Raw genomic sequence first — 15,420 nt, 5'->3', positions numbered from 1 at the left:
GCCAACAAGCCAGCATGGCTGCCATCCATCAGAAAGAAGTGCTTAATGGAAATCAGATCTGCAGCATGAAAGGGAACTAAAGGGAACTAACCGGGAATCACTAGACGTCTTAACTGTCAAAACCTCGCTTCCTGTAGAGCTGTGTGTCTTACTCAATAAGCTCTATTTTTTATCACCATCAAATGAAGGAAAAACTACGGCAGCGCCAAAATAGAGCTATTATTAAAAACTATTACCTATTGCGGACTTTCATCAAGGATGTGTTGTTATCATTCCCCCTGCCCTTCCTTTCTTTTCCTATAGGGGAAGGAATAGAGGAACGCAATCCAGGCTGGAGCAGGGCCTGCTAGATAAGTAGAGGCAAAATTATTGCTGCCTCGCTTAATAAATAGCAACCCTCAGATTAAAGTGTTGCTTTGAATATTGATTTTTATGAGGAGGAAGTGTCACAGGCAAGCTGAAGGAACATATTCTAAAAAAAATGATGGGAGATTGGACACACACAGAGACAGACAGAGCGAGAGAGAGAGAACAACAACAGCAACAACAACTTCTGCCTGGTTCTCACTAAGTGCAATGAAATAAGTTCCACACTTGGAAGTACACTGCTGAGGTGGTTTCTCCTTATTTCTTTATTACATTTCTACACCATTTTTTTCCTCCAAGGAGCTCCAGGTGGTGTACAGGGTTCTCTCCTCCCCATTTTATCCTCACAACAACCCTGTGAGGCAGGTTAGGCTGAGAGTGAGTAACTGGCCCAAGGTCACCCAGCGAGGAGGGACTTGAACACTGCTCTCCCAGATCCTAGTCTGACGCGCCAGTTACTATGCCATAGTGGCTCTTATGCTCATGTTCTGAACACAAGAAGTTATTTTGGCTTCCTCGATGCTCTTTGCAGATTATCACAGCCTCCATCCTTGCCCATCCAAAATCAATCCACCCAGCTCTCTCTCAGCCTGGCCTCTTCTGAGAACCAGTGGCTCTCCAGGGAGAGATCTTTCCCTGGCCTGGCTATCGGAGATTTTTTAAACAGGATCTTCTGCATATGCAAAGGGTGAGCTCTGCTACAAATATCTTTGGGAGGGAAGAGGTCACTCAACACAATTCCCCCCCAAAAAAAATTTCAATAGGAAAGGGTCTCAGCTTATTCCATGCTCAAATTGTTACAGACCTGGAAAATTAGCAGCAACTGGTTTTTTGACTATGACCAAAAAACAGATTTAGTTGGTATCTGAGTTGTTAGAATGTTGGCATTTTTTTCAGCCAACAGCATTTTATTGAATATATTTTTTCTTCTTTTATCTTTGCTTCTGGTCACAGCAACTTCCAAAAAGAAAAGAAATGTCAGAGACTCAATGACAGCCTCCATGAGTTTGAAGATGGAGCATCTCCTCATGCGCTCTGGCCACATTCACCATACATTTAAAACACTATGATGCTACTTTAAACAGTCATGGCTCCCCCCACAAAGAATTATGGGAGCCATTTGTTTGTTAAGAGTGCTGAGTTGGGCTGGGCGATATCTGTTTTTCAACATTGCGATATATCACCAGCTAAACATCATGTTTTACTGATATATCATGATGTCTGAAATAAGGATGGAACTATGTCAAGGCATTGGCGAGCTTCATGGTTTTTCCCGTGTCATGATTTTTGTATAGTGCACACACAGACTGGGAATTGAAAATAAAGACTGCATCACATATTGTGAAATGCTACTTACTGACCTCAAAAGGATGTCAAAATAAAAAAGAGGAAAGGAAAGGAAATGAAAGACTGTAAACCCAGATTAATTTATTTGCCACTGCATTCTCTAGCAGTGCAGGACAGATGCCAATGACCAACATAAATTTCCTAGGGAGGAAGAAGAAATACTGAAGGAAACTTGTCTTGCACCAGGGAAGGCATTTTGGATATGAGTGTGTGCAAAAGCTGCCAAACCCAAATGCACCAGATGAGGTAGGCTTGTGATTCCCCAAAGCAGGAAATGAAATGGAAGAGCAATTTAGAAGGAGTTGGGGAACGGGGGTAGGGGTGGAATTGCTGCTGGACCTGACTGGGGAAAGGCAAATGGAACACATTTCCAGTAGCTTTCAGGAGTCACATCAGCCTATCAGCCAGGCTGCTCCAGCTTTTGTGTGTTGTGCCCTTGTTACTATTCAGGGTTACCATGGTGACCCCATGCAAGGAGAACCTAGCAAAGAGCATCACAGTTGGCTGAAGGGTAATTAAGACCCACTTCTTCAGGAAGGGATGAGCGCAACACCCCAGCAACATCCTTGCCTCCACTTTGTATAAACAGCTGTCTGCAGCCACTGGAAATTCCAGCCAACAAGACTACATGATTAGCAGGTGGTCTTGTCAGGTTAGAGGGTGGGGAGCAGGAGAAGAGGTGGAGGTGGAACAAGAAATGCAAGATAAACAGCCTGCAGCAGCTCTGGAAGAAAAGAGTGCCATGGGAGGGAAGATGGGTGGTGACCCAAAGCAGCCTGAGCAAAGGGAACCACAGGAAGCCAAACACACACACACACACAGAGAGAGAGAGAGAGAGAGAAAGAGAGAGAGAGAGAGAGAGAGAGAGAAAGAGAAAGAGAGGGGGGGGATTTCCCCTTGTGAAAGGGCATCCATCAGCAAGCAACTTACCCATTTGGGAAGGCTACCTGCATCCATATTTAACAACCAAGCTGACAGATAGACAAACCTACAGTTACAAAGCACAAAGTGGGATGCAATTCATACATCCGTGTTCACCAGCATTTGAGATTCTATTTGCGGCCTCAGTTTACAGGGTACAGCAATTTTGAGTTTTCCTAGTGATAAGCAAAAGGATGATTGGAAGGACACAAATATTTTAACAAACAGGCACACATAGCTAACTTGCAAACATCTGCCCAAGTTATTGGAAAGTCATCCCTGGATAAGCAGGCCAATCGTCTAGGAAGTGTTACCATTTATAAGCCACAGTTGTGCAACCACCAGGAGGAGACTGGAAGACTAGCCAGAGTTTAGCATGCTGTCTGACCTCTAAACTGTGATTAATCTGAACTATGGTTGACTGAAATAAGCTCATTTTAACTAACCACAGTTAAGACATGCTGTCATGAGAGATGATAAAACTGGGGTAGGGGGAGAGAGAACCAGAAGAAAATTGCATGACTTTGCAAGCTATGGATTTAATCAAAGTGCTGAGTGCCAGAATAATGATTAGACCGCATAAGCTGGCAGGAGTGATTGGATTTGGCCTTCCTGAAGTCTCCATGAAATTAAGCATCCTCTCTCACACAAACAGAGCTCTGGAGAAAGACAGGCACGTTCTGTAAACCTCACACAAGGCATGGAAACAGCCACCTTGGAATTTTCCCTGCCACAAGTAATGGGTCCCAGCCTCCTGCACATCGGTAGGTACAGGTCACTGGGAATTAATGAAAGATTTAAGATCTATCTGGCATCCAGTATTACAGTGATTCTCAGTGACTTGCATGGCCAGTGCCTCACATCACTTTAGCATCAGCTGGAGATGCTAATGTTGACACTGGCGCAGTGGCGTAGCGTGGGTTGTCAGCACCCGGGGCAAGGCAAGTAATTTGCGCCCCCTAACCCGTGGATTTGCGTGCCCTAACCCCAGATGTTGCGCCCGGTGCGGCCGGCCCCGCCTGCACCCCCCACGCTACGCCACTGCACTGGCGAGACAAGTTCAAGGGGAGGCAATGACAGCAGCGGTTTTTCAGACTTTTGATCTGCAGGGGATTCTTTCTGCATTTCAGGGTGTTAAGAAGAGCCCAGCTGAATCAGACCAAACACCCATCCAGTCCGCATTGTGTTGTCACGGAGGTCAAGCAAGACAGGAGTTGAATAGCCCTCTCCCATTCCACTGGTGATCATCAACCAGCCAGTATTCAGAAGGATGGCGCCTCTAGTTATGGAGGCCATGTAGCCACCCTGGCTAGTAGTCATTTATAGCCATGTCTCCCTGATCCCAGGCCAATTTCTCGGGCACATAGTCAGTTTACGTGGTCCATTAGGGCAATCTGTATGCTCACTTAAAATAATATCTTTTTTCCGGGGGGGGGGGGGGGGAGAGATGTCCTAAACATTTAGAAGATAAATTTAGCGCAATTCAACCATCTAAATATTCCATCGCTAACATTGGTTAGTCCTTCAAACAAACAAACATTCTTACGTTATCAACTAAATGAATTTTGTTGTTGTTACTTGATTGCTTACCTCCCTTTCACCTGGGTACATTAGAACAATTTTAAAAACCACAACTTTAGAATAGTCTAGAGACTAGAGTGGGTCCTAAAAATATATGGTCACATCCACACAACCTATTCAAAGCACTTGGCTTCCCCCAGACTCACAGGAACTGCGTTTACACCTCATAGAGCTACAATTCCCAGCACATTAACAAACTACAATTACCAGGATTCTTTGGGAGAATCCCTGTATTTAAAATTTATGGTGTGGTTGTGACAGGTGCCAAAGGCCAGGGGAAAAGAGGAGAATCTTCAGTATGCAGCAGAAACTACTTAATGAAGGTGCCAGTAGCACCTCTCTAGGGAAGGAAATCCACAACTCTGGTGCTACCACGGAGAATGTCCTCTCCCATGTCGCCATGCCCCCCACTCTCTCAAGCTCTGAATTCAATATACCAACATAGAATCATAGAATTGGGAGGGAGGGCCCTAGATGACCACGAGGGTCATCTAGTCTTGCAATGCAGGATTTTTTTTTTGCTCAACTTGAACCCATGACCCTGATATGAAAAGTCTCATGCTCTGCTGACTGAGCTATCTTGTTGAGTATCATGGCTACTGGGACCGTGATATGCTTGGCTAGGTACTCCAGTGGGGAAAGAACCTCAAATTAACAGCACGGGCTAAGAGACACGGCATTAAGTGCAATCAATCAATGTTCTTCCTAGAGAAACCTGCTTGGCTTGGAACTAAAAACTGAGCTGCCTGCAAAACAGAGCAAAGGACTAAACCAGTACCAAACTTTGAAGAAAGCAACTGCCCCTTTTCACAGCTTGGGCATGAAATTTATGTATGTAAAATAAAAGCTTAGAGGCACATAAAAAGATGATTGATAACACATGATAAATTACAAACAGATCCAGCTTGGCACAAATCCCAAATTGTAGACAGGGTTCTTTTTTGTCTCCTTTATTTTATTATGGTGCCGTGTCAAAGATACACTCTGGTATCTAAGATGTTGACATTTTGTGACAGCTTAAAAACTGTTTGTGGCAAAAAAGAGGGGGAGGAACCCCCACGTGAAACTTTGTGATATTTAATGCTTGCTAAGCTTCACTTTCCTATCAACTTGTTTTGACATCAGGGGAAAATAAATCCCAGAGTTCAGGGGAAAGATGGAAAACAAACAAATCTAAGAATTGAGGAAGAGCCTTCTGGATCCGGCCAAAGGGGCCCATCTGGTTCAGCCTCCTGTTCTCTCAGTGGCTCACCAGGTGCCCCAATGGAAACCTGCAAGCAGGCCTGGGTCGCAAGAACACTCCACCCTCTGGTGGCTCCCAGTAACTGATGTTCAGTAGCACTGCTTTCCGTAGCTGCTTCTTCAAGAAGTCTTCTGGGTGGGGCAACAAGCAACCTCCCTCCTTCTGCAGAGAAAGATGTTGGTGCGGGTGTGAGTGGGGAGAAGGGAAGCCAGGGGCCAAACTGCCATTTTGGAGAGCGAGCTCTGTTTTGGGGAGCTCTGTAGCATCGGGGGTGCAGAGAGGATTCTTCCTGGGGGCCTCATGCGGAGCTGGGGCTTTGGCTGTCCTAAGAACGTAAGAAGAGCCTTGCTGCTGGATCAGACCAAAGGCCCATGGAGTTCAGGACTTTGTTTCCAGCGCAGCCAACCAGACGCAAGCAGGCCCTGAGGGCAACAGCGCTCTCCCCATTTGTAATCTGCAGCAAACGGATTCAGAGGCCTCCAGCCGTGGAGAGAGAACATCAGGCATCCAGCTTAGTTGCCATGGATAGCTTTACACTCCGTCTATTTGTCTCATTTTCTTTCAAAGGCCCCCAAGCACTCATTGCTGCATCTTGTATGAGGGAGCACCATAGTTTTAACTGTGCGCTGCGTGAAGAACTACTTTCTTTTCTCTGTTCTGATCTTCTGACGTTCATTGGATGCCACAAGCCCTGATGGGACTAGCGGTTGGGACTTCTCCCTCTTCTCTTTCTCCACATCAGTCAGGGGTGCCAACGACTCAAATATTGGGGGGTTCAAGTAAGCACCGCCCTGCATAATCCATCACATGACACGGCACGCACACACCATTTGAATGGCAATGCCCATCAACTGGGGGTGGGGGACCGACCCCCTAAAAAAAGTTTATTATTATTTTTATTTCCCAAGATTTTTTTTTAATTCAACAACATTTTTCATTCATCTTAACACCAAATTCATCTTGTCTGACTTCCCTCCACCCACCCACCCCTGATTTCCAAATTTCACACTTCTTTCCCTTGCATATAATTACTTTTTCCAATTAATTTTCAATTCTTAATTTTTAACTAAATTATCAAAATACTTCACCCTCCTAATGTTTTAACATATTTACAGTGTTCCTTAATGTAATCTATTATTTTTTTCCCATTCTTGCATAAACTTCTTCTCGTCTTGATGCCTGATCTTCATGGTACATTTTGCCTTTTTGGCATAGTCTGTCATACTAGTTGGGATGCGGATGGCGCTGTGGGTAAAACCTCAGCGCCTAGGGCTTGCCGATCGCATGGTCAGCGGTTCGAATCCCCGCAGCGGGGTGAGCTCTCGTCTTTCGGTCCCAGCTCCTGCCCACCTAGCAGTTCGAAAGCACCCCTAAAGTGCAAGTAGATAAATAGGTACCGCTTTATAGTGGGAAGGCAAACGGCGTTTCCGTGTGCTGCGCTGGTGCTGGCTCGCCAGAGCAGCTGTGTCACGCTGGCCACGTGATCTGGAAGTGTCTCCGGACAGTGCTGGCTCCCGGCCTCTTAAGTGAGATGAGCGCACAACCCTAGAGTCGGACACGACTGGCCCGTACGGGCAGGGGTACCTTTACCTTTTATCATACTAGTTATCCATTCTTCCTTTATTGGGACACCTTCTTCTTTCCACTTTTGGGCAAATAACATTCTGGCAGCCATGGTGGCAGACATAAATAGTCTCTTCAGGTTCTTTGGTATTTCTTCCCCCATTATTCCAAGCAAAAAGGCTTCTAGTTTTTTTTATGAAAAGTTATCTTAAACGTTTTTTAAAAATTCATTATATATCATTTCTTAGAAGTTCTTTGCCTTTTTACAAGTCCACCACATATGTATAAATGAACCTTCATTATCTTTACATTTCCAAAATATTTTGGAGGAATTTTTATACATCTTTGCAATCTTTACCAGAGTTAGATACCAACGATACATCATTTTCTTTTTTTTTCTTTTTTAATGATATTTATTAGAAGTTTAAAAATTACAGAGAAAAGAAGAAAAGAAAACAACAAAAAAATTAACAAAACATACATTACAATACATAAAAAATAAAGAAAAGTAAAAAAAATACAACAATAACAATAAAAAAACACACATCCAATATTCCATATCTTTATCTTTCATTTACTTGTTTCATCGACCTCCTCACACCTCCCTTTTTGTATTCTAGTTTAGTTATTTGTTTCAGCAAATTCTTTCCATCTTTCTCAATTTTTATTGGGTAGTTTATCTTAACAGTCTAACCTATTAATTAACTCAACAAATCCTTTCCATTTTTCACTATATTCTGTCATTCAGTTGACCTTAATTTATTTTAACCTTATCTTACCATAAAATACCTTAGAGCTTAAAACTTAATACTTATTTATACATAACTCCTTATATCATTTCTACTAAAGCCAAATAGTTTCATTCCAACATTTTTCCTAATACTTGTTAATTTTACACTAATTCCCAAAATAAGTTTTTAAAAACTTTCTTCCAATCTTCATCCAATGTCTCTTCTTCCTGGTCTCGGGTTATGTCAGCCCTTAATGTCCATTCCATCTAGTCCATCAACCTGGTAATCTTATGTCCGAGGCTCTTAAGTCTTTTCCATGTCCCTTCTGCAGATCTTCTTCTTGTTTATACCTGCACTTTACCTTGTCTTTTGTTGATCTCTTTCTTAGTTTCTTTCCTTTCTCATTGAGGAGTAGGTCTCGGGGAAACTCCAACCCAAAGATATCTCCATCTCCCCTCAGCAGATCAGCCCATTCCCCACAGTCCCATTCCCCACAGTCAGCAGTGTAGTCCAGAAAGTATTTAAGAGCATGTTTCAAAGTCCCTCCAAAATTAAGAGCCCCCACAACTCCAGACCCCCCCCCCGGCCCGCTCCAGATTCATTCTTCAAGAACAGCGGCTTGTGCTCCTGCAGGGCCTCGGGTCTCTCCATTTGTATTACTTGAGGTTCAGCAGCAACCTCCTCCATTGTCTTCTGCATTTGCACTTGCCCTGTCAAAACAGGTTCCTGGGTTGGTTCCTGAATGGTTTCTATATAAGTATTCGATGTTTGTCCAAAGTTTTCAACTGCAACAGTCATCAAATCCATCTTCTCATGTATCTGGTCCAACAAAGCACTTGTCTTGCAAAAAGCAAGCACCAAAACTTCTTCTAAACACATTTTTATTCAAGGTCAGAGTCTGGTCCCACGATCCTAATCTCCACAGCTGTGAAATCCCCAGATCGACTCCAACAACAATTTAACAAGCTCCCTCTAGAGGAGACAATTTCCATTTGTATCCATCTTTTGAAAGCAGGTCCAACAAAAGAGAATTACTTTCATTTTTCAAATTTTTTGTTTCTTTTAAATGCAAAAGGCAACATTGGAATCAATTTGTTTCTCTACTTTAGCTATCTGTCAAAAGACGTTCCGTTCACAGTCAATGAACTTCCCCAGAAATTTCTGTCTCTGACACCCCATTCCCAGGTTTGAGACGGTGGAAATTTATCCTTCTTTACTCTCTCTCCTGCAGGCTTGAACAATCAAAATTCCCCCTCTTTTCTCCTGCTTCCAAGAGGGGTTTTGGTGGTTAAAACTGAAGGAAATTTAGATCTTTATATACAACTTTCCAAACTTTAGCTTGCACAATTTTTGCTTCAGTCTATTTACAAAAGCGGAAGGCGGACTTCCTGTTTAGAGCCTTCCCGCTACAGTGCCAAATTAAAATGTTTCTTAATCCAATTTTCTGTTCTACTCACGGGTACTTGTTTAGAGTCCAATTGTCCACAGGAAAAAGTCAGCGCTCTCCGGCAACGGCTGTGCGGCTTCACTCCGCAAAAATAGCGGTTGATTCAAGACACCGCGCCGCTCACCCCACGTCGCTTCGGATCCCCAAAAAAGGGTTTCCCTGCGAGTAGGGGAGGCGCTCCTGGTGTCAGCCGAATCCCACGTTCCCAGGCTTCCTCCGCCTGGGATTTTTAAAGGGTCTCCGCCTTCGCCGCGGCGGCAAGACCCGATTTTCGCGGAGCGGGTTCCTCTCAGTCAGAGGAACTCCGCCATTGCCGATGGCGCTAACCCAGAAGTCCCTGATACATCATTTTCATATACAGTAGTACCTCTGGATACGCACACCTCTGGATACGTATCCTTCGGGTTATGCATGCGACAAACCCGGAAACATTTTTCCAGGTTTCGCCGCATGCACATGCACGGAAGCACTCTACGCACCGCACGCACATGCACAGAACAGGCACCTCCAGTTGCGAATTCCTTGGGATCCGACCGCAGCTCCAGAACAGATCCCATGCGCAACTGGAGGTATCACTGTAATTTTCTTTCAATGAACTACACACCGTGAATTTCAAATCCTCTTTCCACAGTTTTCCCCATGACTCAAGTGGTAGATTATGTCCCAAATCCTTTGCCTATTTTATCATTACATCTTTAACCTCCTCCTCTTTCGTCTCCCATTCCAACAGTAGCTTATACATTCTTGATAATAATTTCTCATTATTTTCCAATAATTCTTTTTCAAACTTTGAGAATTCCTTCCCAAAACCTTTCTCCTTATCACTTTTGAATATGTCATTTAGTTGGTGGTGTTGTAACTAATCTGTTAACAGGTGCTTTATTTCTCCATAGTTTTTTACCTTCAATTTATTTTTCGCCTCTGTTAACAGATCTTTATAAGTAACGCAGTTGTCTTCCATATTTACTTTTTTCACACATATCGCTTCCAATGGGGAAAGCCACCAAGGTGTTTTATTCTCTAATAAATTCTTATATTTCCCCCCATATTTCATAAATTCATTTCCTTACAATGTGATTCAGGAACTCCTTATGAAACTTTAGGTCATACCATAGGTAAGCATGTCAACCAAATATTTTGTCATGTCCTTCTAAATCTAATACATCCATATTCTTTAATTGTGTCCACTCCGGAAACCAGCAAAGACAGGACGCCTCATATTATAATTTCAAATCTGGCAGTGAGAATCCTCCTCTTTGTTTTGCATCTGTTAATAGTTCATATTTTATTCTAGGTTTTTTCCTCCCTTACGAGCCCAATTTCTTTGTTGATCTGTCCGTATCAGGTGAGACTACTCCATTAGGATTATTTTTGATCCATCAACTCAAACATTTTCTCTTCTAATTCCTTATAAAATTCTGATTTTCTCGCATTTGGTGCATATGTCCCAATAATTACAATTTTCTCTCCTTGCAACCCCCTCAAATATTTTATGGGGAGGCCAAAGGGACCTCAACCCCTAGGAGTTGACTCCTATGACATCATTGGAAAGTGGCCAAGCAGATGTTTACTGGGAGCCAGAAGGCAGGACAAGAGCACAATTGCCCTCCATTGCTTTGCAAATGTTTTAGCTCTGCCACCACCTACATCCAGCCTGTCTAGTTGTAGAATACCAGGAGAGAAAAGAAGAGAAACATTGCCTACCTATTTGAATACTTACAGTATGAGCAACTCAGAGGCAATAAAACACATTAGCATGCAGATGGCCCTTTATGCAGGGAGATGATAGGGTTTGTCAAGCATTAGAGTGAGTTTTGAAAATAATAATCACGAGCTAGACATGCAAGTCCATAAGTAACACAATATTTGCTACTCAGCCAGGGGAAAATGAACATGCACATGGTTGCAAACCAATCAATTAGAACTGCTTCTTTCACTGCTTAATCACTCAAAGTGGCAACTATTTATTTTATTTTTTGATGGACTGATTGCTTTCTGCACTGCAAGAGCTAATCCCAAAGAAACCCAAGAAGCAAAGTGTTTGGGGTGACAAAGTGCTGTTTCACACATTACGCTTTTAGGTGCGCACCTGAGTTTCTTTTATTTCCATGTCAAAGCACATCTTGAAAGTGTAACAAACGAATGAGGTACATAGGTGCTTGTGAAACAGAGAACCAGGATTGGCTGCAATGCCACACTCCGTGTGCACTCAGCAAACCCAAACTGCCTGCTATGTACTGTATGGAACTGACCAACCTCATGGCAACAAAGAGCTGATTCACACATGTATGATGCACACTAGGAGTGATAAGCCTTTTCCAGGCAATGGGCTGCATTCTTCTAGGACAAACCTCTGTGGACAATCTAGTGACCAGTGCTTCAGAGACATATTCCAGACAGGCAACAGCACTTCAGGAGGGCAGGTGAGGGGTGGTCTGAGGCTGGATGAAGAGGGCTAAGTTTGGCTCATGGGCCTGAGGTTCCTAATCCCTGCTGCACACCTAGTTATTCAGCCCTCAGGTCCAATTCATAGATGGCCTGAGCAACACAGAAACTACATCATTGCTGCCACTGTATGGGCATGCAGTGTGGCATGAAAGTGAGCCTTCAAAGGGAGATGCCTCATTCACCTGGCCCATTTGACACAATATGATCCCAGTTCCTGTCTCAAGGTCCTTCACATGCTATGCACAACATTTGCTCCTGCCCACCACAGGGTGTAGCACCTACTTGCTAAGGCCATGTGTAAACTGGAGCGAAGATGAGCCAGGAAAACGTTATTGTGCAACTGGGTGGGGTAGTGTTTGCTCCTTCTCACAGTAATTGAGTAATATCAGAAGCCACAGGCCACGATGAAGGAGTCCAGTCCACAACTTTCCCCCACTCTAAAGTCTACACAGGTGCGGAAAAAAGCCAAAGGTGGCTGGGGCTTCTAGCTTTGACTCTCACTGAGATTCAGAACAGAGCAAAGAAAACCTACTTCTTCGTGCAGTGCAAAAGCTATGGCATTTGCTCCTAGAAGAGGGAGTGATAGCCACCCCGTGGTAGGCCCTGCTCTCACAGGTGACATAGCTCACCTGTTAAACTTAGTGGAAGACCTTTTCAACTTCATGTAGAGAGGAACACATTCTCTCTACAGTAACCTCTGCCACAGCTTTAACAATTCCATTGAGGGTCTTTCTCTCTCTCTCTCTCTCCCTCCCCACCCCGAAAAAATATGGGTGACTCAGAAGTTAATAATTAGCATAAAAATGTGTCAGTGCTCATAACTGATTCAGAAAACTCATTTTCCAGTTGCACCTTGAGGGTTCTGTTCCATCCAAATGATATGGCACGTGCCAATTCTGAGAGTTTATCCCTTCAGAGGCTAAAAAGGATATGAAGAAAAATGCTGACGCTCTCTTAAGGTGGTGAACAGAAGTTTATTTTATATTTAACCCCTCCCAAAAAATCTTGACAGGTTTTTTTTTTTTTAAGAAAGGCTGAGCTTTATGTGATTTGCAGGAGTTTATCCTGGAGCTGGATTTTAAACTAAGCAATCAGGCTCATTAAGAGGGGATCTACAGGGTTGAAACTGGCTTCCTCCATGTCTGCAGCAGCTGCCTACAAGGGAAGGAAGATCCAGCAGAGGCTCTACTCCTAACCGTGAAACTGCTGCAATAGGGAACATGACATTTCCCTCTTTCCTTCCTGCTATACAGATTTTAAAACACAAGGACTCGTGCTCACAGAACAACTTGGTCTGAAGCCTGAAGTGTCCTTCCATATTCTAGCTAGCTGAACAAGTGATTGACCGGCCTTCTCTGTGTTGGAACTCTTTGCCTAGCAAGGCTGCCAGCCTCACCCCACAGCATCTTTCAAAGGCTGGCGAGGACATGCCCATTTAGATAATGAGTTGCTTTTGTTGAATCTGACTCTGTAGGATCCTCATAGGATCAGCAGGTGAGACCTAAAACCTTTTAATAAATAAACAGGGGGGAAGTATTTGGCCCCAATCCTGAGTTTGCTTCTTCATCCTTCCAGTCCTGCTGCAATCAGTAAGACTGATGCGCAACTGAATGCTTTACTGAAGTCTTAAGATTTTATAGCATATCAGTTCAGACCCAGCAAGTACAAAAATGCTGACCAGGCCAATTAAAAAGGATCTTGGCATTCTATGGTAATTTCATGTTGCACAGGGTGAAATGTATTCTGCCAGAGAGCGCAGTGGAAGGTAAGGGCCCTGGAGTTCAATTCCTTCAGAAAGAAAACAAGCTGTTTCTCACGTCACAAGAATCATAAAGGTGGTTAACAACAGGGCAGGGATCTGTTCATTTTGGGTTTCTCATTTTTCAAATCTAAAATTCAGTTCTCTACATTTCCACATCAATTTGTGATTTTTTAAAAAATCCTCAAATAAATTAATCAAAATTTTACTGTAAAATGCTCCTCACATACACATTTTTGCATTCTTAAAATACTAAAATATATGCTTTTGTGCACACTTACATTATTGTGGACTGTATTGCAAAATTCAGATAAATTTAGAAGAAGAATTGTTTTAGAAACTATGACTCAGATAGACTAGCCTTTAAACATGAACTAAATCTAATTTCTCTCCTATCCCTACAACGGGGCATAAGCCCTGGGATGGGGCTGAAAAGAAAGGCACCCCTGTATCGAGGGAGTGGGGCTCACGCAACTAGATGCATCTCCATAGAAAACAACTCCCTATGGATAATAACCAGATGTATGAAAGGCGACTGAGTTAGAACCCTTTCCCTTGACCTGCTGGTTGCCCCAGTGTCAAATTTTAGGACTGTCCCCAATATTCTCTGTCCAGTAGGGACAAGGGCACATGCACTAGGGGGCAGATGAGTTTCAGTGTTGCACAACAGAGGGCTTCCTCAAGAAGCTGAAGCAAGATAAATTATTCAGCAGAGGCTATGGCCTGCCTTGGATTAAGGGAAAACTACTAAATGGTATATGAATTCCTCAGCAAACTGGCCTCCACAGTGAAGACATTAACAACTGTCTGGATCCATCAGTATTTGAGCACAGGGCACAAACTATCACAAACTCTTAGCTGAATGTGAAGTGGCAGTTGGAAGTACAGAGAAGGTACACAATTTAAAGGAGGTGAAAAGCAGAAAAGCACTTTGCTTGGGTTTTTTCCCCTTTGCTGGAAAGTGGTTTTCAAAATATCCTTCTTCCTATTTAGTTCATTAATGAATAGCATTCATTTCAATTAACATTGCAGTCTCAGTATATAAACACCTTTGGCAGAGATATTCCTCACATAACCATTCCATTAATGTCTGTGAATTTATACCAAATTAATTGTGTGAAAGACAAGAGCCGCTTCCCTTATCTTTCCACTGGCTGTTTAATGAACATGCCTAACAAGAAGCGTTTAGCCCTTAATTGGCATCTTGCTTAACAAAGCTGGTTTTTAGGAAGATGTTGGCAGGCCGCTAATGATTGATGCTACCCCAAAAAGAGAGGATTTAACTGGATTCTTTTCAAAAAGAAACTGAATGAGATCTGGAGGGCGACAGGTTCTGCAATGGTGGGCTCTCCCTCACTGAAGGTCTTCAAGTGAAGACTGGGGAGCCATCTGTTGAGGATATTCTAACTCTGCACAGCCTGTACCACGTATGATCCAGGTGCCTTCTCACTCAAGGGTGAGAAGCCAGCGACCCCTCCAGATGTTGCTGAACTCCCAGCCAATATGGCCTGTGGTCAGGGATGATGGGAGTTGTAGTCCAGCAACATCTAGATGATCACAGGTTCTCCGCTCCTGCTCCACCTCTAGGACTCCATGAGGGATCCATTTAGCTAATGCAACAAATAATCACTGACTGACCTATCTGGATGAATCTCCATGAATCTGGCTCATCGCCTTTCAAATGACAATATCATTTAATGGGACTATGAATACCACAAATTAGTTATGCACCATGCAAAAGACAAAAGAATTTTTACTTACCACAAGAGAGAGAGGCCTTTTCCATGAGACAACTCCGATCAGACCAGAGAGCAGCACCTGAAATTATGCCAGAAGGGTTAACTGAAAGGCAAAGGGCATGTCTGCCATTGAAATTAGCAATTGTAGTTGGTCCCATCCAGGCCACCAGAGACAATGCAGTAAGAGTCGGGGGGGCAGCCAACATGGTGCCCTACAGATGTTGTTGGACTACAGCTGCCATCATCCCTGATCACTGGCTGGTTTGGGGACTGAT

General features: G+C 43.4%; 1 protein-coding gene across 2 annotated transcripts in view; it reads right to left on the bottom strand.

Annotated features, from left to right (window-relative positions):
- ENTREP2 (endosomal transmembrane epsin interactor 2) overlaps positions 1-15,420 on the bottom strand; it is a 203,613-nt gene that overhangs the window by 98,006 nt on the left and 90,187 nt on the right. For both annotated transcript variants that reach the window (XM_083586519.1, XM_083586520.1), the window contains exon 2: positions 15,168-15,224. In XM_083586519.1, the coding sequence (XP_083442645.1) occupies positions 15,168-15,224 (57 nt within the window). The remainder of the gene's footprint in view (positions 1-15,167; positions 15,225-15,420) is intronic.

The sequence above is a fragment of the Podarcis filfolensis genome, assembly GCF_964270895.1.
Source record: "Podarcis filfolensis genome assembly, chromosome: 14".
NCBI classification, from domain to species: domain Eukaryota; kingdom Metazoa; phylum Chordata; class Lepidosauria; order Squamata; family Lacertidae; genus Podarcis; species Podarcis filfolensis.
Note: the sequence above shows the minus strand (reverse complement) of the source record. Positions and strands in the feature narration are given on the sequence as shown.